Source organism: Drosophila ananassae, unplaced genomic scaffold (genome assembly GCF_017639315.1).
Source record: "Drosophila ananassae strain 14024-0371.13 unplaced genomic scaffold, ASM1763931v2 tig00000157, whole genome shotgun sequence".
In the NCBI taxonomy this organism is placed as follows: domain Eukaryota; kingdom Metazoa; phylum Arthropoda; class Insecta; order Diptera; family Drosophilidae; genus Drosophila; species Drosophila ananassae.
Window position 1 is genome coordinate 29,718 of NW_025319134.1, and position 27,041 is coordinate 56,758.

General features: G+C 42.5%; 1 protein-coding gene across 2 annotated transcripts; it reads left to right on the top strand.

Annotated features, from left to right (window-relative positions):
- Positions 1–9,137: 9,137 nt before the first annotated feature.
- Positions 9,138–11,612, top strand: LOC116655459. 2 transcript variants are annotated; one of them, XM_032453352.2, is made up of 4 exons: positions 9,138–9,417; positions 9,669–9,896; positions 11,152–11,415; positions 11,475–11,612. In XM_032453352.2, the coding sequence occupies exons 1-4, from the start codon at positions 9,399–9,401 to the stop codon at positions 11,480–11,482; spliced, it is 519 nt and encodes a 172-aa protein (XP_032309243.1). In that variant the 5' UTR covers positions 9,138–9,398; the 3' UTR covers positions 11,483–11,612. The 2 variants fall into 2 exon arrangements, 1 of the variants encoding a protein (XP_032309243.1); XR_004310527.2 differs by lacking the exons at positions 11,152–11,415; positions 11,475–11,612 and having other exon boundaries at positions 9,138–9,580; positions 9,669–10,177.
- Positions 11,613–27,041: the final 15,429 nt, after the last annotated feature.

Below are 27,041 nucleotides of genomic sequence, written 5' to 3' on the forward strand. Positions count from 1 at the left end.
TTTCTCTGGATTGGAGCCTTCCCAAGCATTTCTTTACATGGATGACTTAAGAGTCATAGGTTGCTCCGAAAACCACATGCTCAAGAACCTCACTGATGTTTTCGAGAAATGCAGGAAACACAACCTAAAGTTACATCCCGAAAAATGTTCATTTTTCATGCATGAAGTCACCTTCCTAGGACATAAATGCACAAATAAAGGAATCTTGCCCGACGACAAAAAATACGACGTCATTCAAAATTACCCAGTCCCACATGATGTGGACAGCGCTAGAAGATTCGTTGCATTTTGCAATTATTACAGACGTTTCATAAAGAATTTTGCAGAATACTCCCGTCACATAACAAGATTATGTAGGAAAAATGTAAAATTCGAATGGACAACAGAATGTCAAAACTCTTTCGAACATCTAAAATCATCATTAATAAACCCAACTCTGTTGCAATACCCAGATTTTAGCAAAGAATTTTTCATAATTACAGATGCTAGCAAATACGCTTGTGGAGCAGTACTAACTCAGAATAAAAATGGATTACAGCTTCCAGTTGCATACGCATCAAGATCCTTTATGAAAGGTGAAAGCAACAAGAGCACTACAGAACAAGAATTAGCAGCTATTCATTGGGCAATAGCATACTTCAGACCATATATTTATGGTAGACACTTCACTGTCAAAACAGACCCAGTTCCAAACTAACACGAATGAGACTTGAATTAGAGGAATATAATTTTTCAGTAGAGTATCTAAAGGGTAAAGATAATTATGTAGCCGATGCGCTGTCTAGAATAACAATCACCGACTTGAAAAACATACATTTAAACATTAAAATTCTGAACGTCACTACCAGAAACCAAAGTAGACAAAAACCCTGCGCAGGAAAAGAAAAAATAGAATTGCATAAGCAATCCATAGAAAAAGCTTCAAAGCCCAACGTATATGAAGTCATTAATAATGATGAAGTACGTAAAGCATGTTAATGACAATATGTGTTTATTTAAGCACGGAAGGAAAATTACAGCAAGATATAATGTTAGCGATTTGTATACTAATGGAACCCTTGACTTAGGTCAATTCTTTCAAAGGCTTGAAAAGCAAGCCGGTATGACCAAAATCAGCCAACTTAAAGTGGCACCGTGGGAAAATATCTTTGAACATGTTTCAATTGGTTCAATCAACCAAAATCAAACAATGGAAACGAGTATGCAGTAACACTCATATGCGATTTAACCAAATACCTGGTAGCGATACCAATACCAAATAAAAGTAGCAAATACGGTAGCAAAAGCTATAATTGAAGATTTTATTCTAAAGTACGGTCCAATGAAGACGTTCATTAGGGACATGGGAACGGAATATAGAAATTCAATTATTAAAGGTCTATGTAAAAATTTAAATATTGAAAACATAACTTCTTCTGCATATCATCACCAAACTACAGGTACCGTGGAGCGAAGCCACAGAACACTCAATGAGTACATTCGTTCATACATCTCAGTTGACAAAACGGATTGGGAAGTATGGCTACAATACTTCGTCTATTGCTTTAATACGACCCCCTCGATGGCACATGACTATTGTCCATATGAGCTAGTTTTTGGTAAAACTTCAAATTTACCAAAGCATTTTAATAGCATAGAAAACATAAAACCTCTTTATAATATAGAAGATTATGCTAAGGAATCAAAATTCAGATTAGAACAGGCATTTAAGAGAGCCAGACTAATGCTAGAATCTCATAAAATAAAACAAAAAATTATTTACGACAAAACTAGTTTAGATTTTGAGTTGAAAATAGGAGATAAGGTCTTATTAAAAAATGAAACTGGACATAAGCTAGATTTTAAATATACAGGCCCCTATAAAGAAGAACAAATAGGAGATAGGGATAATATAACAATAAAAATAAAAAACAAATAGTACATAAAGATAGATTAAAACTTTTTATTTCATAATCAATCAACATTTCATAAATGTATCACGTATGGCCATACATAAATAAATTAAAAAAAAAAATAAATAAATAAATAATTAAAAAAAAAAGAGAAAAATAAACATTCCGTATGCATTCGGTATAACACTAAAAAAAAAAAAAAAAACTTAATGTTAACATCATTTATTAAATTTTGTACAATCTATGTTAGAAAATAACTTCATTAAATTACGTTATTTTTTAAAAGGAGGGAGATGTAGTATGCACATATATGCACTATTAATATCATATATTTATATATCGACCACCCACTGTACCAAGAGTACTTAAAGGGTACACACTGTAACACTTTGTCGCAGTGTTTATGTTATCCAAGGTCTCGGTCATAAACCTAAGTGCACCGAAATATGAATCGCCCGCTGTGCCTTTGCTGTACGCCGAAAAGTGCATATGTCCGCATATACGTAACAGGAGTGGACCTTATGCATGTCCACATACCTCCGCCTAAGCGAACATAACATAAATATATATTCATATATAAATATTTAAGAATACATAACCGTCTCTCCGCTGCCGCTTTGGGCAGCGCAGCTACGAGACTTAGACTTCCTTTAACTCATAAGTAAATTTGTAAAATCAGAAACTCCCATGAGCTCGGAGCGGCAACAACAGCTGCTCCGAATACAAAGCAAACCTTAAATAAAATAAAGATATGCTAAACCTTCAAACCAACCGATGTAATCAATAAAACTGGGAACACGACCACAAACCTGGGGAGCCTTCAAGATAACACTACAGTATCATCTCTTGGTACTTAAAACTAACCTACAGATACCTTGATCTTGAAAAAATAACTGTACAGCCAGAAAATCTATGTTTATTTAAAAGTCTGCTCATACTATTCTTTAAATTTATAAGGTGCCTTGTATACCAAGGCGGATTCGTTGAAGCGGACGGATATTTCCACGGCACGCAAGTGTCGAAAAATATGTTCAAAGTGTAATAAAATTTTTGTAATGCGATGTTTATATCTTCGCATGCCAGTAAATCAGACCAATCAAATTCCGAAATTAACTTATTTAATTTCATGAAGTCAGCCTTACGAAAGAAACGAACTTTATGAGATTTAAGTGTAGACTTAAAGTCAATTAAGGAGTTGTTTTCAATTGAAAGCTCAAGATTGGGATGAAAGAGTGGCAAAGTTCTGGAAAGAGTAATTCCATCAGGATCAGAAACGAAACATAAGTCCAGCAGCCGACCTAAAGAATTTCTAACGTGGTTAATTTTCCTGAGTGACATATTGAACATGCCCGGAGGGAAGTCGTGGTGGGAGTTAAGCTGTAAAGATGGTGAATTTTCAACATTTGACCACATAAGTTCTGGGATATTAAAGTCACCCAGAGCTATCAGCTGGTCACCATCAGACGGATGATCGAAAACCAAACGAATAGCGGACAAATGTTGCCAGTATGTTGGCGGTTCGGACGAAGGTGGAATGTACGAGATGTAACATACAAAGATTGATTGGACAAAGTGATTTTGATGCAAAGAAATTCAATGTCATCAAACTCTTGTGATTTTACCTCTTCAGAAGCGAATTTGGAGTCTACAGAAATTTACTACGGCTCTCTGTCTCTCTGTCTGTATGCTTCTCTGTCTGCCTGTCTCTCTGTCTGTCAGAGAAAAAATTTTAATAAAATTTTTGTATTGCAATGTTTATATCCTCGCATGCTAGTGAATAATATTAAGAGTGGGATGGTATGGATCCTCAGGGTTAGAAAGGGGCAAAGTTCTGGAAAGGGTAATTCTATCAGGATCAGAAACGAAACATAAGCCCAACAGTCGACCAAAAGAATTTCTAACGTGGTTAATATGCACGAGTCGACGTTTAACATGACGGCAAGGAAGTCGTGGTGGGAGTTAAGCTGGTGATCTTCTGCGACCAGGACCAGACCACCCTTCCTGATGTTCTCCTGCTCCGGATGCCACTTCGACCGCACCTGTAGGCCCAAGACGTACTCCCGGGACCATCTCTACCAAACGTTTTCTTCATTGACGAGACAAGCCGCCATCGCCGCAAGCACGTTAGACCCTGGTGGTCCGGGGTCCGCGGTGCTGGTGGGGCGATGAGCGGTCCGCCTGTCAACAAATGCCCGGGAGACAACGCCTCGCCGTCGCATGGGTCCTGACTGAAGAATTCTTCACGGCCTCGACTCCAACCAGGACGGCCTGCACGTCAACCTCCCGTTGCCCACCGCTCGTAGGATTAGGTTCTTTTGCAGATTTGACACCTGCCTGCCAAAGTCCGCCCATGTGCGGCGCGCGCTTCGGTAAGAACGCAAATACGCATTCATTTTATGATGCGTATTGTCGCAGTTTGTCCGCTTCGTCCTCGATTGGCTGCCGCAATGCCGTGAAGTGGCGACTCGCTCCGACGAAGTTCGTCCCGTTGTCGCAGTGCACGATCTGCGGAAATCCTCGGCGTCCAACGAACCTTTGAAAAGCCAATAAAAAGGGATCAGTTGATAAATCAGACACCACTTCTAAATGAATTGTCTTGGACGCGAAACAAACAAAAAAGGCAATGTAGGACTTTTAGGGTGACCCACCACGAATTTTTAATGACGTCTCAATAGGGCAACAGAAATCCACGCTACATATGGAAAATGGGCGGAGGGCACGGTTGGATCTAAGGGTAAAACAAGAAGCAGAAAGAAATTACCGTGGAATGTTGCGGTTCCGGACGGGCCAGCGCGTCTTTGCGTAGGCGGCATGGAGGAGGAGCAGCGAGGGCAGAAGAACCAGCACTGCTACGCGCACGGAAGAAGGGGAAAGAGGAATCCCCGAGTACGGTGCTGTGTTTAGAAAATGCATTAGGAATGGCCAAAGGGCCAAAGAGGAACGAAAGATTAATGGCAGGAAGCGAGATTTGCAAGGATTACCGGGCGCCTCAGGCGCTATATAAGGAGAGCCACATGAGCGAAACGTGGCCGAGTCTTCCAGGGAAGCTGGAAGAGTTATGTGAAAAGTTGTTTGTGTAGTAGAGGCTAAAGAACCCCCGTGGGTAAGTTCGACAGGCTTAAGTGCGGGATGTGGAGCGAGTGCGCAAGGATCTGTGATACGTGGCTCAAGGACCCCCAGTGGGTAAGTCAGGCGGCTGTACGCGAGTCATCAAACATGGGTATGTCAAGGAGCAAGTGGGAAAAGGATCGAGGATCCTCGGCGGAACTGAAGCCCAAGGGTAAATCGAGTCGCGTTGGTTTATTCCCGGACACGACAGGTATCCTGGTGTCAGAATAATAGCGACGGATCGGTTTGGTGTACGCCTTATTGAGTCCTGACCGTTACGACCAGGCGTGATCCAATAAAGCGAGGGGTAGCCAGCTCGGGAACTCAAGCCCAACTATAAAAACAAACAGGGACACCCCGGTCAAGTCAACAGACTCCTGATCCAGTCGCTGGGGCGTAGGCACAGCGAATCACCTGGAGTGAAGAAGGCATAGATCCTGCGAAGCGTAGGCACGCAGGTGTTTGGAGGCGAGTGGTCTGCTAACACAGATTAGGTGCCGGCCACGGCGGAAGGGCATTTCCAGTGAGACAAAGATAACCACGATCCACGACCCATATAAGAGGAGCAGCGATTATGAGGAGCGGATCAGCAGCGACGTCAACGACAGGAGGAGCGACAACACTGGGAGCGGATCAACGGCGACGTCAACTACAGGAGCAGCGACGACAACGGGATCGGAGCAACGGTGACACCAAGGTCCAAGGAGCAACAGCGGAACCAACATTGGGCGGTAGACCCAAGGCAACCGCAGGCGAGTCAGCAATGGGCAGCAAGCCCAAGTCAGCGACAGTCGAATCAGCAATATGCAGCGACGCCTAGGCAAGGGCAGATAGAAAACCCAGCGCAGACAGGTGGGGAGGCATGGGCCATTGGGCAAGTGGGTGCAGGAATCCAAGAATTTTGATCTGCAGGATGTGCGGCGCAATAGGGGTAAGGAGCACAGAGTGCTGCCAAAGAGCGGGAAATTGCATTCAGCCTTGGCAACGTTCCAAAGGGCTTTGTAACGTCGGCGATAGTTCGGCTGGGGTGGCAACCCGGGGAGGCGGGAAAGTGGCAGCCTAATCGCCGCCACCTGTGCGGCGTGGCGGAGAAGAGGACGTCGACTAGTTTGGAGCTAGGAGCAGATTGAGCTTAAATGGAGCTGAAGTAACGGCAAGCAGCCGGAGCGTTCGCGACGTTTTAAGGGGCGCTCCGCTGTGGATCCGGATAGGGAACGGTACCTGCTATAGTAACAGGGCGTCATCCTGTTGGAGTGGAATCAAGGACGGAGTGCTGGCGGCGCTTTCAAGAAGCGTCAAGGAGCGATCCACGCTTTCAAGGAGCGAAGTAGGCGCCATCCGTTGTTCGGAGGAGCGATCGTGGAGCAGTCGACAGTCGTGGAACAGGAAGCTGGGACGGGGCGCTTGCGGCGCTTTTAAGAAGCGCTCCGTTGTTCAAGAGTACTGAGGGCCTAATGGTACCGAAAACGGGAAATAGGAAGTAGTGTCCGGAGACTTGAGGCTGGAGCACTGTTGCTGGCTGAGTGTTTTGTGTTGGCTTTGTTGACGGGATATTCGAGAGTCCTGCCGATATGTATATTTTCTTTTCCAGCCTCGAGCAGTGGAAGCGCTTCAACGGCTCGTCGCGGATATAAAAAAATGAGTAATCTTTAATCAATGCAAAGCCAGTTAAAGTGAAGCGGAATTCTCCGATCATTATTTTTCCACGTTTTCCAAATTCCCGCCCAAGAGGCTTCACCAGTTAGTCAACCATCATATTGCCTTGAATTTAAATGAGAATGATAAGTTACCGTTAAGCGTAGTAAGAAAGAATATATATTGAATTACTAGGATTATTAGGAAGCTGGAAAAGAAATGTTATTTAGAGATATAAGGACTTTATTTAAGGAATAAATATGGAAATCTAAATGGAGTGAGAAAATAAAATTCGCCTCGTCTAATTTGCCACCGCCCTGCCGCCAGCCTATACCATAGACTTTCTCAAGGACCCCCAAGGGATCCTAAAATTCAACGTTCTGAGGAGCTCATGTTTGACCTACGCGGTTCGTAAGGTCGCGCACGCATCGATGTTGAAATAATTTATGATTTCCGAGGCAGCATATAGGAGAGAGATGGGGATGTTTCAAAACCCGCCCTTTAGCCGACGAGATCTGGCCGGACAACGCGTGCAACCCTTTCTTTCATCCGATATCACCAACGATGACACCACAGCCCTGCAACTATTCGTTACAGTTATAATTATCTTAAGCATAAATTTATCTGGCGACCAATTTAGTGGCCATGTTTTTAGCATGGCTAGACGCAGCCATGTTTTGCGGACAAATCGGCCGGTTACAGTAGCATGGGAGTAATCAGACCAAAACCCTCAGCAGAGGCGCGGGTACCGCTTGGAACGAAAGGACGGGAGAGCCAGTGCCACAGTCGCTTGGAAAAGCAGTATCAATCAGCGGACTGATATCTGACCTCGCCTGTAGATTGGCAGCTAGATCCCGTCATCCCCTAGGAGAGCAAAATGACGCTTGGAGTTCAGTCGTAGCAGTTACGAAATGACCACGTCGGACAGGCGACAAAGAGCTGGAAAGGGGAGTTTTTTAAGAGCGGTTTCCAGAACGGAATTAGGTGAGAAGCAATGGTGAAGAAAGAAGAACGTTAGGCAGCGTGCAATGGCGTTAGGCAGACTAAAAACGAAGGCGAAGTTCAGTTTTAGAGTTTCGGTATTTAAAAAGCGAGTATTTTTTTAGGTTAAGCAAGAAAGTAAAAAAGGATGAACCCGGCAGAGTCAGAGTAGGGGGCAGCGACGCCCGAGAAGGTGCCTGTCTGCGCACTATGTAATAAAGAAATGGCAACCGGCAGAGCCAGGAACATGTGCGGCCACGACTTCCAAAAAGCGTGAAAAACGATTGATTGAAACAATGTCAGCAACAGCGATGCTGTTGAAACAATGTCAGCGTAGATGGACAGACTGTTCCACCAAAGGGCGCAATCAGAGAGGGAAGCAGAAGAGAGAACAGGAGGTTACGAGCAGCCTAGTAGGATCTACGGTAATGAAGGGGAGACCCGGGATCAGGGTGACTATATAGGAAAAGGCATGAGGCAGCAGGCTGGTCACAACTTTGGGTATAGACCAAAGAAAGTGGGACAGATCCTGAAAAGTTGGAAGATTCTGTTAAGCGGACAACCCGACGGTATGACCATCGATAATTTCATCTATCGAGTAGAAGCATTGACCCACCAGACGCTGGGTAGTAACTTTTCAGCACGCTGCGGAATTGCGAGTTTGTTCTTTGATAGGAAAGCTGGAGAATTTTACTGGCGCTTTCACAAGGTGAATAGAGGTGTAACTAAATGTTTTTGCTAATGTTTGATAGCAACAAATGCCGCGACTAGCTCTTACGCTGTGCATACGCCCCAGCGCCTGGATCAGGATTCTAATGACTCTCCCGGGGTGTCCCTGCGTGGTTTCACTGTTGGGCTTGAGTTCCCGAGCTGGCTATCCCTTTCTGCACAGGATCACACCTGGACTTATTGATCAGGAACCGACAAGGCGTACCCCAGGCCGATCCGTCGCTATCGCCAAGATACCTGTCGTGTCCGGGAATAACCTAACCCAACTCGATTTACCCTTGGGCTTCGGTTCCGCCGCGGATCCTTGATCCTGTTCCCACTTGCTCCTGACTTCTATTGCTTGATGAACTCGCGTACCGCCGCCGGACTTACCCACAGGGGGTCCTTTAGCTACTGACTCGCAGATCCTTCGCACTCGCTCTAAATACCGCACTTGATGTTGGGTCGTTCTTCGGTCGTGTATATACCATTTTTCTATTATTTTCTTTGTGCATAGTAAAGGAATATTTTTTTTTCTTTTCATATTTTTTTCATATATTTTTTTTTATTTTTTTTCCATATTACGTATTTTTTTTTTAATTTTTTTCTTTTTATATCTTTCCTTTTTTTCCTTTTTTTTTATTTTTTACATTTTTTTTTTAGTGTGTGTTCTTTTGTCTCTTTTTTTTCCCCCTCCCCGCCTTTTTTTTTTTTTATTCAATGTTGGCAGTTGCAAGTCCGAAAACTTTCCCCCCCCTTCTTCTGCCGTCTTCTCCTGGCCTACTCCTTCACTTTTCGCTGCACCTCTGCACTATGGTCCAGACGACCCCTTTTGTTGGCCAAAATTCAAATTTTAAAAGTTAAAATATCGAAGTCATTTTAATCGCATTTTATTCGGAGAAGACCGACTATCAATGCTGCATACTAAAAATTTTTATAGATGGCGCCACATTCACGAAATCGGAACTTAAACTCAGCTGGTCATACTGAAAAAAGTTAGTAAAAGTGAAAAAAAAGAGTCTTTTTCAACATCACATTGCGCAAAAAATACAACAATTTTACCAATCTTTAGACATGAATAAGATTCAGTGGGGTTTGTACTACGTGTTGTGTATAATGAAATGTTATATATTGTTGTGGTGTCTTCGTAGTTATATGTTAAAGTGAATCGTCTGAACTGTGAAAATTGTGTAGAAATCTCGTTTTTAAAAAGCTGTAGAAAGTGAGTCCAGCCTAGTCCAACCTTGAAACCTTTTGTACGTCGTAGAGTAATTAATTATCTTTCGATTGTATATAGTCAGAATTCCCACTTTTAACCACTTTCTTTGGAATTTGCGTTTTTAGCTCATAACCTAAAATTCGACAACTCAGAATTGTTTGAAATATGGAAGTCTGTGAAGACCCAAGAACAAAAGTACAAAGCAATTCTTGATTTTTTTAAATCTAAAACTAGTGGCGAAATATTTGAGAAAAAAATGCAAGCTTTTGAGGATGCCAGTAAGAAAATATGCTACCGTTTAACGGTAAAATGGAAGAATTGCAGATCGAATGCAAAGCTATTTCAAAGGAGACATTCCGATTGGCTCTGTTCACAAACTTGTATTCCGGTTGGAAGGAGAAAACATTCAATAGGACGCCCTGTACTAGACTACTTAGAAAAATCTCGAAGGGCTCAAAGAAAACAGGTAGCAGATCTTGTGGTGTCTGAAGGGGGAAACACAAGTTTATTAATTCAATCGGCTAGCATGGCCGCACGAAAACAGGGTAAACACGATCTTGCATTTGTGCTAAAGTTGTTATCCTTATGCCCAGAAAAGGCCCTACACATTCGCAAAGCTATTTCAGCTCCGATTTCAAAGCCAAAACTAATTTTGCCAAACGAAGCATTAGCTTTGCTCCTTGATAAAAATCTTAGCAAAGAGCAGTATTGCGCAATAAGAGAGCAAACTAAAAAGAACAATTTAGACATATACCCTACGTATAACAAAATTTTGGAGGAGAAGAAGCACAGTCGGCCGGAAAACATTTTAATTACAGAAACAAAAGCAGAGGTCCCTCTTCAAAATCTTTTAGAACACACTGCAAGTCGAATCATCTCTTTGCAAGAAGATGTTATTTTAAATATCATGGAAGAGCAAAAAGTTCGTTTTTTGTCTGCGAATTTAACATTAAGCTATGGATTCGATGGTAGTTCCGGACAGTCCAATTACAATCAGCTTTATAATGGAGGTCACAATTTTGATATGGACTCTAATATTTTCGCAACAACCGTCACACCATTAAGACTGATAGATGCTTCCGGAAATATTATATGGAATAACCGAGCACCACAATCAACTAGATTTTGTAGACCTTTAAAGTTGGCATTTTTAAAAGAGACCACAGAGGCTATACTAAACGAAAACTCGGAAGTGAAAGAGCAAATAAACCAATTGCGACCATGCAAATTGATTATGGAGGGCGGAAAATTTGTGTATTTATATTTTAATCTTCATCTAACTGTAATTGATGGTAAAGTTCTGAACGCACTAACTGCAACTAAATCCACTCACGCCTGTCCAATTTGCGGGGCAACTTCCTCGGATTTTTTAAACAATAAAAATTTTTTTACCAATAAATATAATTAAATTTAAACAATATTGTCATAAAACTGCAGAAATTATAATTGACAAGTACCCTTGGTTACCAATGACACCTACTGTGCATAAAATATTAGTACATTCAAGCGATATTATGGAGAGATCTGTTCTTCCTGTAGGTTATTTTGGAGAGGAGGGAGCTGAAGCTCGAAATAAAATTTACAAATCAGATCGCTTGCATCATGCACGTAAATGCAGCCGTATCGATAATATTTGTGATGTTTTCCATCGAGCCATGGATACATCTGATCCAATCATTTCGTCAGTCAACCTGGATAGACGCATTCATAACCCAAAAAAAATGAAGCTCCCACCTGAAGTCTTGGAAATGCTCTTATGCGAAGGGGGCCCAAGTGAAGACTTCGAATATGAAGAGGAATTCGATGACAGTCTTAAATACGAACTAAATTTTGAACTAGAGAATGAAAATCAAGAGCTTTTACAACATTTGGGTCTGTTAATTAATCAAATTTAAAAAGCATAATACAAACTTAAACGTTATCTATTTCAGATCCCTGAAGCTGTTTCCTTTATGTGGAACCCTTAATTTCATTGATTTTTATTAAAACTGTATATTAATATTATGTTTTTGATCCAATACAACCATATTTTAAAACATTTAATAAAATAAAAAAAATATATATAAAAAGAGGCGGTGCCACACCCATTTTTTTTTAAATTTCTACTGCCTATGGATTATATTAACCCAATAAAAAAAACTAGATCGAAATATCTTGTTCCATTCGTGAGTTATTAATTTATGCCAACAAAAGGGGTCGTCTGGACCATAGTGCTCTGGTCTCCTGAGGACCAGCCTAGGAGGCCTTTTTTCCGGGCAGGATATCTGCCTCGCCATCCTCGGCCTCTCCGTCGGGGCCGGCCGCACCCAAGGACCTCGCGTCCATGGCTCTTGGTCCTCCTCCTTCTCCGCGTGCTCCTGGGGGTGCGGGGTGGGTGGCCTCGCCGGCTGCCACTTTCGGTTTGGCCACTCCCGTGGCCCCGTCATCCTTCTTATTCTCGCGTTCAACGCCTCCTTCATGGCCCACCGGACCCGCCGGTGGCCCTGCTTCGCTAGCATGTCTGGCGCCCCGCTCTTTGGAGCATTGCAGCTCGCCCCGAAGCCGCCTCCGCATTCCAACGTTGGACCGCTTCCTTGGCCATCTCCGCTTCCTCTGGCCCTTGCCAGCGCCAGGGTTGCGTCGGCCTCCCTCCGGTCCTTGCTCCTCCTCCGTCGCCAGCGCAGCGCCAGTAGCTCCAAACTGGGCCAGTGGTCCTCCTCCTCCACTTTGGCTGTGCCCACCAGGATACTTCTTACTCCGTTTGCCCCCTGGGCCATCACTCGGAGGACCCTCCTCGAGGCCTGGAGCCGCCGGACATCCCAACCTGGCATGTGCAGTAACTCCATGTCACTCTAATGCGATGAGACCACCGGCGATGCGTGTGATAAGGTCGTGTCCATTGTCATCTTGGTGTAGGGAAAAAAAAGAAGGCCGGCCGGTGTCCAATGCTGCCTTTTTAAAGGCCTGCCGCCTGGAACAGATCCGTTCTTACGGTTCTTGTGTCCCTTACCATGCTCCCGTTGTGGGTCTCCTCCTTTCTCCGTTTGTTCGTGTAATTGTGTATGGGTTCTGCAGTTTTTTGTTTTGTTTTTTTTTTTTTTTTGTTGACATTATTGGTGGTTGTACTTTTTCTGCCCTACGCCTGTGGTGCCGACTCCTCCACTTGGGCTTTTAGCTCATTTACGTGTGCTCTCTTCTCTTTCTTCGTGCCAACGTGACGTAGCACGGCGATCACCGGCGAAATGAAATTTGTCACTGTGTTCGGCCCTTCGTATCTCGGCGCTAGTATTGCCGTGAAACTTTCGATTGCTTTTGACAAATGGTGCTCCTTTGCCCATACCGTGTCGCCGATCTTCGGGCTCCACTCCCGCCTCCTCAGATTGTAATGCCGAGCTTGTTCCTGCGCCGCGCGCTCCATATTCCTTCGCACCAGCTCGAACACTTCTTGTAATTTTGCTGCATTTTATGAGGGGGTGGCTTGTGCTTCTCCTGTCCCCAATGCCCCTTTGTCGAATATTGCTTTCGGCATTCTTGGCTCTCTGCCTTGGGTTACAAAGCATGGTGAGTATTCCGTGGAGTCCGACACGCTCGAGTTCACCGCCAGCATCAGTTCTGGCCACTGCTCGTCCCACGTCCTTTGGTCCTTTCCTGCAAACTGGGCGATCATCGTCTTCACTGTCCTGTTTGCCCTTTCCGTCGGGTTTTCCTGCGCCGTGTATGGTGCGGTGAACTGATGACGAACTCCGAGCTCCTCGAGGAATTTCTTGAAGCACCTACTGGTGAATTGAACACCATTGTCCGTCACCATCACCTTCGGCACCCCGTATCTAGCGATGATCCTTTCGCGAATTGCCTTCTGCATCGTCTCTGTTGTGGCTTTTCGCATGGGGACCATTTCTGTCCATTTTGAGAACCGATCGATCATCACTTGTAACATGGTGTTCCCGTGCTTGGACCTCGGCAACGGTCCCACGAAGTCCGCACATACCGTCGCCCACGGCTCCTCTGGGACCTGTGTTAACATTTTCCCTGTGGCCTGCATCTGGCTCGGTTTATACCGCATGCATGTCTCGCATTTCCTGACATATTTCCTCACGTCCCTGGCCAGAAGTACCTTGCTGCTACTTTCGCAATCGTTTTCCTTCCGCCTAAATGTCCCGCTGTTGGTGCGTCGTGGTTCTCCTTCAGCACCTTTTGCCTCATGTCCATCGGCACACATAATTTCCGGGATACCACTTCCTCGCTCCCGGCTCTGTGTGGAACATGTCGGTAAATCAAGTCTGAATGGCCCATATAATTGCCAGGCATTCTTTCTCCGTTGCCGAGTAATTCTTCTTAATTAACGGCCTTGCGACCCCGGCGAAATCAGGGACGAATCGCCGATACCACGATGCCATCCCTATGAATTGTCGTACTCCTTTCACGTTTGTCGGTGGTTCCAATTCCGTGATCGCTGCGACTTTTCCCGGATCCATACCAATTCCCTGACTTGTTATCCGGTGGCCCAGGTACAACAGCTCTTCCCTGAAGAAGTGGCACTTATCTGTGTTTATCCTTAACCGCCTTCAGTCTTCGCAACACTTCCTTCAGATTTGCCATGTGCTCCTCCCTCCACCTTTTCATTGATTTGCCCCTGTATTTTCGGGTTCTTTGGGTAATATCTTTGTTTAATTGGGATGTAGTCCTTCATCGATTTTGTGCTGGGTTATGTTTGAACAACCCTTCTGATTTGTGAACGCTGCCAGCTCTTCTTCGATGAACTTTTTATCCCGCTCGCGCTCCCACTCCTCCGGTGGTCCAGCTACGGCTATGGACAGCCGAGGAAATCCCATCCAAGCACCGCGCTGTCTCCCATGCCTGGCAACACTAACATATTCAAATCCTTTTTCATGTTGCGAAAGCTTACTGTTGTTAAGAGTACCATTTGAGTCTCTATGTGGCTCCCGTTGGCCAACTTTACTAGTCTCCTTGTTGCTTTTCGTTCTCAGGCGATTCCCGGGTTCTTTGCTAGCTCTTCTGAGATGAAGCTAGCCGTTGTCCACCATGGCCCTCACTTCTGCTCCTCCGACCTTGATGATTGCCGCTAATTGCTGATCGTCTCCGGTTAATCCTCCAACTAGTTCTGTACGGCTGAGATCGCTGCACGTTTCCCGCTCTTTGGCAGCATTCTGTGCTTCTCACCCCTACTGCGCCGCACATCCTGCAGAACAGAATTCTGGGGTTCCTGCACCCGCTGGCCCAATGGCCCATGCCTCCGCATCTGTTGCATGCCTGTGCTGGGTTTTCTACATGTCCCTGTCTAGGCGTCGCTGCCCACTGCATGTTCGCCTGGCTACTTTGGCTTGCTGCCCATCGTTGATTCGACTGCTGTTGCCTTGTGCCTGTTCATTGCTGGCTCGTCTGCTGTTGCTGTTGCATTTGGCGATGTTCCTCCGGCTGCCATCTATGCCCCCACCCCTGTCCTGGATGGCTCTGTTGCTCCGGTGGTTTATGGTGCGGTTCCTCTTTTGGTCATCTTCTGTCTACCTCGGAGGTTTGTCTATTGAAGACCTCCTCTTCCAAAGCCAGCTCCTTGAATTCCTCGGCTAGACCCATGACCTCCTCGAGTGATGCACATGCGTATGGTCTCATGTACATTTTCATGCGCGGCGTGCAGTTTTCCACTAGCCTATCAATGACCTCTTTTGTGGACTTTCCTAACGGCTTCATTAGCGCCTGAAGGTCCACCATGTACTCTTTAAAAGGCTCTCCTCGTTGTTGTTTCCGCTGCTTTACCTGGTCTGCCAGTTTCTCGAAGTATCCTTTTGGCAGGAAAAAGGCCTCGAAGCTCCTTCTGAACTCCTTCCATGTGGGCCACTCCTCGTCGTTCATTAGGAACCATTTTTGCGCTCTTCCCTGGAGTAGGTATGGCATCGCCCGCGGGATTGTATTTATTTCTATCCCGTATGTTTTGGCAGACCATGCTACTCGGTCCACGAACTCGAGAGGATCTCCTGCTCGGTATTGTTTCGCCACTTTCGCATAGTCAACCTGTATCGGGACTGGTTTCCGCACTTGTGGCTCCATGCTCCATGCTTTTCCGACTCGCTCACCGCCCTCTGCCTCGGCGTGGACCTCTGCGCGTATTTCTCCTCGAATCCACGAGTGATCGCCATCCCTTCGTCCCTCAAAAGCAATCACGTAGTTTGGGCGCCAGGTGTAACGAACTGTTTTTGCTAATGTTTGATCACAACAAATGCCGCGACTAGTTCACAGAGTTTGGGGTATGTTCCACCAAATTTATAGATGGCCGGCACCTAATCCGTTTTAGCAGACCGATTGGCTCACCTCCCAGGCATAAGCCGGCAGGATTTGCTTCTCGCTGCTTGGCGGCCGGATCAGGGCACGAAGGGCCTACCTACACCGCGGGACACACCCCCTGTCGCGTTCGTCACTCGCCTCCGAATACCTGCGTGCATACGCTCCGCAGGATCTATGGCAGGCCAGAGGTTTTGGCGTCGCGTCTCCTTTAACTCCAGGTATTACGCTGTTCATACGTCCCAGCGCCTGGATCAGGATACTAGTGACTTTCCCGGTGTGTCCCTGCTTGGTTTCACTGTTGGGCTTGAGTTCCCGAGATGGCTATCCCTTGCTTCAAAGGATCACACCTGGACTTATTGATCAGGAACCGACAAGGAGTACGCCAGGCCCGCACTTGAGACTGTCGGACTTACCCACGGGGGGTCTTTCAGCATATACTCCTAATTCCATTAAGGAAACTTTTCCGCTTGAATGTCAGACTTACCCACGGGGGGCTTTCACGCAACTCTTTCAGATCCCTAGAAGACTCGGTCCCGATTTTCTCCAGAGGCCCTCCTTTTATAGTGCCTGAGGCGCCCGTTACTCCTTGCAACTCTCGCTTCCTGCCGTTAATCCTTTGCTCCTACGTTTCTCGCAGTTAACTTTCTCCAATCCTGCCGCCTTTCTATCGGGGGGCTTTCTTTATTTAAGAAGGCAATGTGACAGGCTCCGGTTCTGCACAGTCCAGATTTTAGGAAGTCGTTTTACATCCACTGCGATGCGGAAGACGGAAGGAGGCAAGGGAGTGGAGTTTCCAATAGCTTTCGTCTCGAAGAAATTGAACAAGTAGAGAGGAGAGGCATAAGTTTCAGGTCGTTACAGATCGCGTGTCGCTAGGATGGCTCATGGCGCAGCCGGATTTGAGATCTCGATTGGGGCGATGGGCGGCGAAACTGCAGGCCTACAAGTTTTATATTGAGCATCGAAAGGGCAAACTTCACGTGGTTCCGGATGCGTTGTCTACGGCATACGAAAGAGAGTTAGATGAGGAAGTAGTTGCTGAAGTAGGAATGGATTATGTGTCCCCACTTTTTAAGGCGGAGGAGTACAAGACCCTTCGGGATACGGTTGAAGCCAATGGTGAGATGGTACCAGATTTGAAGGTCATGGATGGCAAGGTTTTCCAACGGACGAAACAAGTCCGGTTTTATTTAACAATTTTTATTTATTTATTTCATTGATATTCAGTTTTCAAGAGATTCCCATATGATAGTTTGTATGATAGGTACTACTTCCCACCCTCAGTGCACAAAGTGTTAAACCATGGTGCAGATGTGATTAATTTTGCTCTTGTTTCAATTGGAGAATTATCGGAAGAAGCTGCAGAGCGCGAAACAAAGACATACAACAAAATAGAAAGCAGAACACACGAAAAATATCTCGAATTGCCACAAATACGGATTTAATTCATAGACTACTTTTATCCTCTGATCCTTTTATTACAGGACTAAGGCAATTACCTTGCAAATTTAAATAAAATTTAATGATATCAACGTTAGATTTGTTAGAAGAATTTGATTAATTGTTATGTTTTTCTATGTTTTTTTTTGGCTCCTAATTTGTTTACAATATTGTCTAATTTTTAAAGTATTTGAATATTACTTGAAACTAATACTTATTTATGTTTACAATTTTTGCTATGGCAGCTGTATGATATAGTTTTCCGATTTGGACTATATTTGGCAAGCATATATAAAAAAGGTCCAAGCGTACTATCTGGACGTTTGGTTTACATATCTCGAAAAACAAAAAGTTTTTCATATTATATACTTATTTCTATCCTATCGTTCCTAAGGCAGCTATATGATATAGACGTACGATATGGCTAATTTTTTTTACTATGCATTTCAAATATTTTTTTAGAATTTTGGAAAAAATTTCACATTGATATCTCAACGGAAAGTATTTATGGCCGCGGCTCCATACAAGCCCAACCACAGTGCACTGTGCGTTCCAGCACGGGTGAGTCGCCATATTACTTAGTGTTTGGGCCACAGTTTGTAGGATCAGGATCATGAGAGAGCTAAGTATCATAAAGGATAGAAAAGTCTGGCTATCCCAGGAGATCTCGTTAAAGCTAGAGTTCGGGGGAGAACGGGGAAGGCTACCTATGAGCTGGAGGGATAGGTACCTATCACGCTAAAGATTTGAAGCAGTAGTTCTCGCCTCCGTGGTTTAGCTAAACAGGTTCGTTTGAGACCCTGTTCTAGCTGTTCAGAAGGGGGCATTTTGTAACGTCGGCGATAGTTCGGCCGGGATGGCAACTCGGGGCGGCCGGAAAGTGGTCTACGTGGCAGCCCAATCGCATAGTAGGACCATCCCACTGCAGGCTCGGACGCAGCTTTGCGAAAGAAGGCATTGCGAAATTAAAAAAAAATTGCTAAAGCAAAGGTTTACCTGCTAAGGTATCATCGCGTTTGAGGAGCCTACGCGAGACCGGCATCAATCAAAGGGCCACGAGCGGGTCGCGGTTCGCTGAAGCGAGGTGAGTCATGAGGTTAGGTCATGGTCGTGTAAGCCTAACGTAGATGGTTTTGTTTTATTAGGTCAAGGGTCTTGGCGTACAGGATCTAATCCTTAGTGGCAGCGAGGCGTGATTTAGCGGCGCTCGCAGAAGAAGCAGAGAATTGTGGCGTTCGGCCGGAAGAAGCAGAGCGAATCTCTGAAGCGAAGCGAGTCTCAGAAGCGGAGCGAACCTCGTCATTCGGCCGCCTGTGCGGCGTGGCGGAGAAGAGGACGTCGAATAGTTTGGAGCTGGGAGCAGAGTGAGCTTAAATGGAGCTGAAGTAACGGCAACAGCCGGAGCGTTCGCGACGTTTTAAGGGGCGCTCCGCTGTGGATCCGGATAGGGAACGGTACCTGCTATAGCAACAGGGCGTCATCCTGTTGGAGTGGAAACAAGGACGGAGTGCTGGCGGCGCTTTCAAGGAGCGTCAAGGAGCGATCCGCGCTTTCAAGGAGCGAAGAAGGCGCCATCCTGTAGGAGCGGAAGCACGAACGGAGCGCTGGCGGCGCTTTCAAGGTGGAGGAGTCGACAGTCGTGGGACAGGAAGCAGGGACCGGGCGCTTGCGGCGTTTTCAAGAAGCGCTCCGTTGTTCAAGAGAGCTGAGGGGTTCATCCGACTGATGGCCGAACGGTGCCGAAAACGGGAAAGAGGAAGTATTGTCCGGAGATTTCGGGTTGGTGCACTGTTGCTGAGTGTTTTGTGTTGGCTTTGTTGAAGGGATAGGCGCAAGTCCTCCCGATATGTACATTTTCTTGTCCAGCCTCGAGCACCTCAGCCCCTGCTACTATTCGTTACAGCTTTGGACCAGGTCATAAGCCCGGATATGGCTCCGCACGCTTTTGCATATCAGGATGACATCGAGATCAGACGCACATGGGAGGAGCATATGGGAAGAAGGAAATATTCCGTAGACTGAAGGCGGCAAACTTAAGGATAAAAACGGACAAGTCTCATTTCTTCAGGGAAAAGATATTGTACCTGGGCCACCGGATAACGAGTCAGGGAATTGGCATGGATCTCGGAATAGGTGCGATTTGGTTTGGGAAAAATTAGGGTGAAAGTAAAAAAATTTTGAATCACAAAATTGGGGCTGGTTGCGACATTTTAGTCCTATTTCTCTCCTTATCTTAAAGCGGACGGACGTGTTTTTTTGTGCTTACTACGTTTTTGTGCGCACTTCGCTTGTGTAATGATATATTTGGAGGTATAATAATAATTTGTTTAATGTTCCTTCCAAACATAGCCCTGCTCTGCTTCTTTATCTCCTACGGTGTTGTTGCTATTCTTTTGCTTCTACTCTCGCTCAATAGAGATTCTTATCTCTATTTCTTTGAATCTTACTAACTTGCACTAACTGCTCTCCTTAATCTCCCCCTTTCGTTTCCTTGGTACAGTGGTTCAAGGTTCCTCAATAACAAAATCAAATAATAATAAATTTATTATTTAATTTGTAATAATTTTTAATAAATTAATTATTTAAATTTTTAATAATTATGGCTTTTAAATTGGTCTGTGCGTTGAAGTCTTGTAATAAGACAATCTCGTCTTCCCAGCCTACCATCCAGTGAAAACGTTTTACACGTGTGCCGGGTTCACGGCCTCAGTTTCGGATGTAATCTGGTCTGGTCTCCACTTTTGCTGTGACGGTTGTTCAGAACGAAATGAGATCGTTCATGAGGCAGACTAAAAGCGGTTTCAAGGAGTTGATTAGTGGTTTTCGTAAAATCAATGACCAACTCTGTGCGCTCGATACACAGTTTAGTAGTCTTCAACTACTAAATGAGTCTCCAAAGCGTAATAAATCCGCTTTAAGTGATGTGCTTGGGTCGAATAATCTTCAGCAAACAATATATAACATATATTAAAAAAAAAAAAGAGTTGCTCTTTAATTAAAAATTAAAGAATTCTCCGCGTTGCGAAACAAACTCAACGAGCTGCTACTGGAAGGATTTGTCGTCCCCATGCCCTGCACCTGTATCGATTGTCAAAGGAAAGTGGCCGCAGGATTAAAGGATCCGAAAGCAGAACCCCAGGTATTTGTGCAAAAAATTGAAAGTTGAGATAAGACAAATTAAAATCCTTCTTGTGCTGGAATATTTCACCCTCCTTTCAATTCTTGGCGCATACGTACGTAGAAAAAATAGTAGAGCAAAAATACATAAAAACATATATAGAAGTCCTAAAATTTAATTATAACTATATGTGCTAACCTACATGTACTGCCTGTGGACAAAATAAAACAGAATATATATATATTATATATATTATTAGGATACTCTGTGCCTCGACTATCAAATATTTCGTTTATCAATTAATTAATCAATTTAGTTTTTTTTTTTTGGTTAAATTTAATAAATTATTTATTATATTTAAATAAGATTAATTAATTATTTTCGTTTTCGCATTTTCTTGTTGTTGAATTAAATTCAATAAATTTTAGAATTCCTGTTATTGAGAAATATTTTAAAATTAATAAAAACTTTTAAATAAATTATTAAATCTTAAATTTGCATTGTTTTCGTTTTTGTATTGAAAAAAAACAAATTTTTTATAATGGAAAGTACTAAACAAAAACTTAATTCCACAACTCTTATTGACTTAAAAAGAAGATTAAATGTTAAAGTTAAAAGCATTCGGCGGTTGGAGGAACGTTTGGAAGATGGATCACTTCCTCTAAACAAAACCGAGCTAGAGTGCAGGCTTCAGGTTTTAGATGAGGCAATTTCTAAAGCAAATGAGTTGCAACACCAGATAGAGCAAATAGATGAATTGGATGATTTCGGAGCCGAGTTGGAAGAATTCGGAATAACTACCAAGGCAAGGATTAAGTCCTTATGTAATGCCTTTAATTCAGCTGAAGACTCCCATCCAGCTACTGCAATTTCTGCAGCCCCAACTCGAGCTCGACTTCCTAGTTTGGCATTGCCAAAATTCAGTGGAAATTATTCGGATTTCAAAAATTTCATAAGTCTTTTCGAGACATTAGTTGACAAAGATGTAAACATTCCTGTTATTGAGAAATTTAATCACTAAGGGGTCTCATCGACACTGTGTCATCAATTTATGGATCATTATTATCCATAGGAGATGACACTAAAATTGCAAACTCAATGATTATCCATTTAGTTTTGAGCAGAGTGGATCCAGTGACCAAGCAAAAATGGGAAGAGTCACTGGATTATGAGGAATTGCCGCTGTGGTCCGATTTCAAAAAAATACTAAATCGTAGATACCAGCATCTGTCCGCTGAAGAGACTGGCAACCCAAAACAAGGAAAAACTGGGTTCAGCAAGCAATTGAATAGAACTTTGTTGGCTTGTTCTTCTACCAACGCCAAACCAGCTGGCAGTTATTGTAACGCTAACAACCATTTTTTGGCCCAGTGCAGTCCGTTCGCTCGCCTTGCTGTAATGCAAAGGTTTGAGTTTGTTAAGTCAGCCTCCCTATATTTGAATTGTCTGCGAAAAGGTCACACGGTAGCGAAGTGCAACGTGAAAGATTGGACCCTATCAAAGAACTTGCCATTAGCAGACCCATATTTTTACAAACCTCAGCGGATAGATATGCTAATTGGAGCTGAGTCATTTTTTGAACTGTTTCGAACCTTTGGCCAAATAAAGCAAGGTCCGAACCATCCCATCCTTCAAAAAACTCTCCTTGGGTGGATAGTATCGGGAAAATATCTCGCAAATACCTTAACTTCTCAACAGCCGGTCTCTAGTCTGAAATGCCAAGTAGAAATATTAGAGATAAATTCTGGTCGTTGCACTATGGTCCCAAATCCCGATTTGGTGGCATAAAATCGAATATTGCATCTATCGAGCTGAAACTTGGCACACTTCATTAATAGACCACTCTAAATATTTAAGCAAACTTTCAAGTAAGTTTGACCACGCCTACTCCAACAGCCCATATACACATCATGACGTATACGTGATGTTTTCTTAAAATTTGTTTTCTTAAACATATTTTTACTAGCAGTACCCTGCCACGTTTCGCTGTGGCATATTGTTGTTGCACGCATAAAAAATAAGTCAAACAAAAAAGAATAATTTTCAAATTAATTAAATTCTGTAATACTTGTGGGTATACAATATTCTTTGTTTCTCCTCCTTAATCATTCATTATTATTTCTGTATTTTAGTACATAGGTTGCTCTTCACTTAAGCACCTTGTGATACACGACATTTTTTGTTTTATTATCAGGCGCAAAAACAAACAACGCAGATGGTCTTCCGACCCGTGAACATGCCACGTATAATTGACCATGGGAAAAACATGAATGTTCTAGATTTAAACCACAAACTTTTAAGGATTGGCCTTGTGATTTGTTGATTGTCATGGCAAATGCAAGACGTATCGGAAATTGAAGTCTTTTAAATTCAAACGGCATATCGGTTGGGATCATCGGGATCCTCGGAATGAGAACTTCCTCACCTTTGAATTTTCCTATCATTATCGTAGCGTAAATTACATTGTTCATCAATTTACTAACCACCAAACGCGTACCGTTGCACAGTTTTGGTTGGTTTATGTTTCGAAGCATGATTACTACGGAGCCAACCTTTAGGAGTCGAGCCATACTATTGCGGCGCTGTTCACGTGCAATTTCTCGTTCTTCTTCAGTCCTTTCATATGCAATATTTTGTATTCTTCTTGCATTACGGCTTTGTCGGGAAAGATTCGACCGTCTTGGTCGCGGCATTATTAATTAAACTTCACTTCACTTCAATCCACTTGTTAATTATTTATTTAATAGAAATAGTTTTAATATTGATTTCAGCGCAACACAATCTTTTTGGTTCGTTGTTAAATTTGAGAGCCTGACTATGAATTTGACTTCGTTTGTAACTGACATTTTGACATTTGACATTTTCTTCTTAGCTGTCTGCCTAAATAAAAAAGTATGGGCCAGGGAGGAACGCTGTCGAACGGGACAAAAAGTATCCTATGTCCTTCTCCTGGCTCTAAGCTACCTCCCTACCAATTTTCACTCAAATCTGTTCTTCCGTTCTTGATTTATAAGTGGTGTAACATAAAACACGATGTTCTTTTATATATATAGATTATTTTCTTTTATTTTATACTTTTTTTTATATTTATAATAAAGTTTTATTGCTTTTTGTTTATTTTATTCTATAGTAATCTGTTGTTAGAAGTCAAAACTAAAAATATATGTGTAAGCATATAGATATGTATTCAGTAGTTTTCTACGGCTAATTCAAACGAAAATGGATTTATTTCATTTGATTCAGAATCATCTGAGTCATCTGAGTCATCTAATAGATCATTAAAACTTTCGTTATTAACAAATGACTTTGTATTGCTTTGAACAATATGATGGGGTGCTTCTAAGAGTTCGATTACATCATGGGGAAGCGGTTGTTTCTTATGACGTGCTGTCCTTTTCTTAATACCCATACTTGAAATAAGTGGATCTGATGAGTCCATAGATCTGTGGAAAACATCCATCAAATTATTAATTCGGGAATTTCTTCGAGCATGCATTTGCCTATCACGTTTGTACAATTTAAAAATGCAACACTATGTTCACTTGATTTCCTTGCTGATATTGAAGCTGCGTGTATCAAAAGTTGCGTATCATTTTCATTCTTAAGCGCTACTTCACCAGCAAGTTTTCTTTTAAGGCGCGAACCTCCTTCATCATAAGTCAGTTTTGGTCTTCCCTTCTTTAAATTTTCCATCTCCGAGTGATTTTCCAAATGTATTTTAAGAGACTTTAATAGCCACTGTGAATGCTTTTCTCTGAATGTTCGCATATTCCGACTGCACTTTTGCAGGTTTGACGTAACAAAAATTTCAAAACTTCTTATTTTTTTATTTATTTCACTCCTTTTGTCGTCGCTTAGTGTACATTGATCTATTTGACCAAATACAAATTCAGTCAGCGCGGAAGAGTGGCGCCCGCTATCCATCCACACGTCCAGCAACGTGGCGTGACAGAATTCAAGCACATCTAAATAATTATAGCATCGGAAAAGCCGCAAAAAGCCGCAAACGAAACTATTATTAAAATTTAACATAAAGTGTCTACTATTGTTTAACATACATTAAACAACGCACAATTACGCACAACACCTTTTTTCCTCTACAGAAGACGAACACTTTTGTCAGCTTTTTGATTTCCTTGGACAACACAAAACAGTACAATTATATAACGTTAAACAAATTACCACACAAATTGTGTTTATTATTCGTAATTTACATACCTCCAACTTCAATATCCATTTTAAATAATAGAAAAATATTGTTTGGTTTAGATTTGCCAAGCTCTCAAAGTTATTAAATATTTCCCGCCAATTTTGTCACAAAAATCAGCTGCTCAATCACCTGACTTTAAACATCTGTAAAAATTGCAAGGTTGCATTTTTGACAAAAATATTTATTGATACCTTCTATCTAGGGTATCTAGTTTAAATATATAAAAAAAAAATTCAGATTTTCTTCCATGAAATTTGGGACTTTATGCCACCAAATCGGGATTTGGGACCACAGTGCGTTGGAAGAATTTTCATCTTCTAAAAAAAGATGTTGTCGCCAGAACAAGAGCTATGTGAGGAACATTATCGGAAGACTACAAGAACTTCAGACTGCCTTCAGGTCGATTTGAAGTTAAACTTCCATTTAAGTCGGATCCAAGCGTTTTGGGCAACTAATTCGAGATAGCCAAACGCCGATTTCTGTCGCTCGAGAGAAGATTATCTCGAGATCCGAACTTAAAGAAAATGTATTTGGAATTTATGGAAGAATACGAATCTCTAGGCCATATGTCCCCTGCAAGCAATGACGTTCTTGCTTCTCCACACTACGTTATTCCCCACCAGTGTGTCTTACGGCCTCAAAGTACAACGACCTAAACAAATTCGCTCTGGTAGCCTGGCAGGATTAAAGGATCCGAAAGCAGAACCCCAGGTATTTGTGCAAAAAATTGAAAGTTGAGATAAGACAAATTAAAATCCTTCTTGTGCTGGAATATTTCACCCTCCTTTCAATTCTTGGCGCATACGTACGTAGAAAAAATAGTAGAGCAAAAATACATAAAAACATATATAGAAGTCCTAAAATTTAATTATAACTATATGTGCTAACCTACATGTACTGCCTGTGGACAAAATAAAACAGAATATATATATATTATATATATTATTAGGATACTCTGTGCCTTGACTATCAAATATTTCGTTTATCAATTAATTAATCAATTTAGTTTTTTTTTTTTGGTTAAATTTAATAAATTATTTATTATATTTAAATAAGATTAATTAATTATTTTCGTTTTCGCATTTTCTTGTTGTTGAATTAAATTCAATAAATTTTAGAAAAATTTAATAAATAAAAATTTAATAAATTTTTAATATTAATATTTTAAAATTAATAAAAACTTTTAAATAAATTATTAAATCTTAAATTTGCATTGTTTTCGTTTTTGTATTGAAAAAAAACAAATTTTTTATAATGGAAAGTACTAAACAAAAACTTAATTCCACAACTCTTATTGACTTAAAAAGAAGATTAAATGTTAAAGTTAAAAGCATTCGGCGGTTGGAGGAACGTTTGGAAGATGGATCACTTCCTCTAAACAAAACCGAGCTAGAGTGCAGGCTTCAGGTTTTAGATGAGGCAATTTCTAAAGCAAATGAGTTGCAACACCAGATAGAGCAAATAGATGAATTGGATGATTTCGGAGCCGAGTTGGAAGAATTCGGAATAACTACCAAGGCAAGGATTAAGTCCTTATGTAATGCCTTTAATTCAGCTGAAGACTCCCATCCAGCTACTGCAATTTCTGCAGCCCCAACTCGAGCTCGACTTCCTAGTTTGGCATTGCCAAAATTCAGTGGAAATTATTCGGATTTCAAAAATTTCATAAGTCTTTTCGAGACATTAGTTGACAAAGATGTAAACATTCCTGTTATTGAGAAATTTAATCACTAAGGGGTCTCATCGACACTGTGTCATCAATTTATGGATCATTATTATCCATAGGAGATGACACTAAAATTGCAAACTCAATGATTATCCATTTAGTTTTGAGCAGAGTGGATCCAGTGACCAAGCAAAAATGGGAAGAGTCACTGGATTATGAGGAATTGCCGCTGTGGTCCGATTTCAAAAAAATACTAAATCGTAGATACCAGCATCTGTCCGCTGAAGAGACTGGCAACCCAAAACAAGGAAAAACTGGGTTCAGCAAGCAATTGAATAGAACTTTGTTGGCTTGTTCTTCTACCAACGCCAAACCAGCTGGCAGTTATTGTAACGCTAACAACCATTTTTTGGCCCAGTGCAGTCCGTTCGCTCGCCTTGCTGTAATGCAAAGGTTTGAGTTTGTTAAGTCAGCCTCCCTATATTTGAATTGTCTGCGAAAAGGTCACACGGTAGCGAAGTGCAACGTGAAAGATTGGACCCTATCAAAGAACTTGCCATTAGCAGACCCATATTTTTACAAACCTCAGCGGATAGATATGCTAATTGGAGCTGAGTCATTTTTCGAACTGTTTCGAACCTTTGGCCAAATAAAGCAAGGTCCGAACCATCCCATCCTTCAAAAAACTCTCCTTGGGTGGATAGTATCGGGAAAATATCTCGCAAATACCTTAACTTCTCAACAGCCGGTCTCTAGTCTGAAATGCCAAGAAGAAATATTAGAGA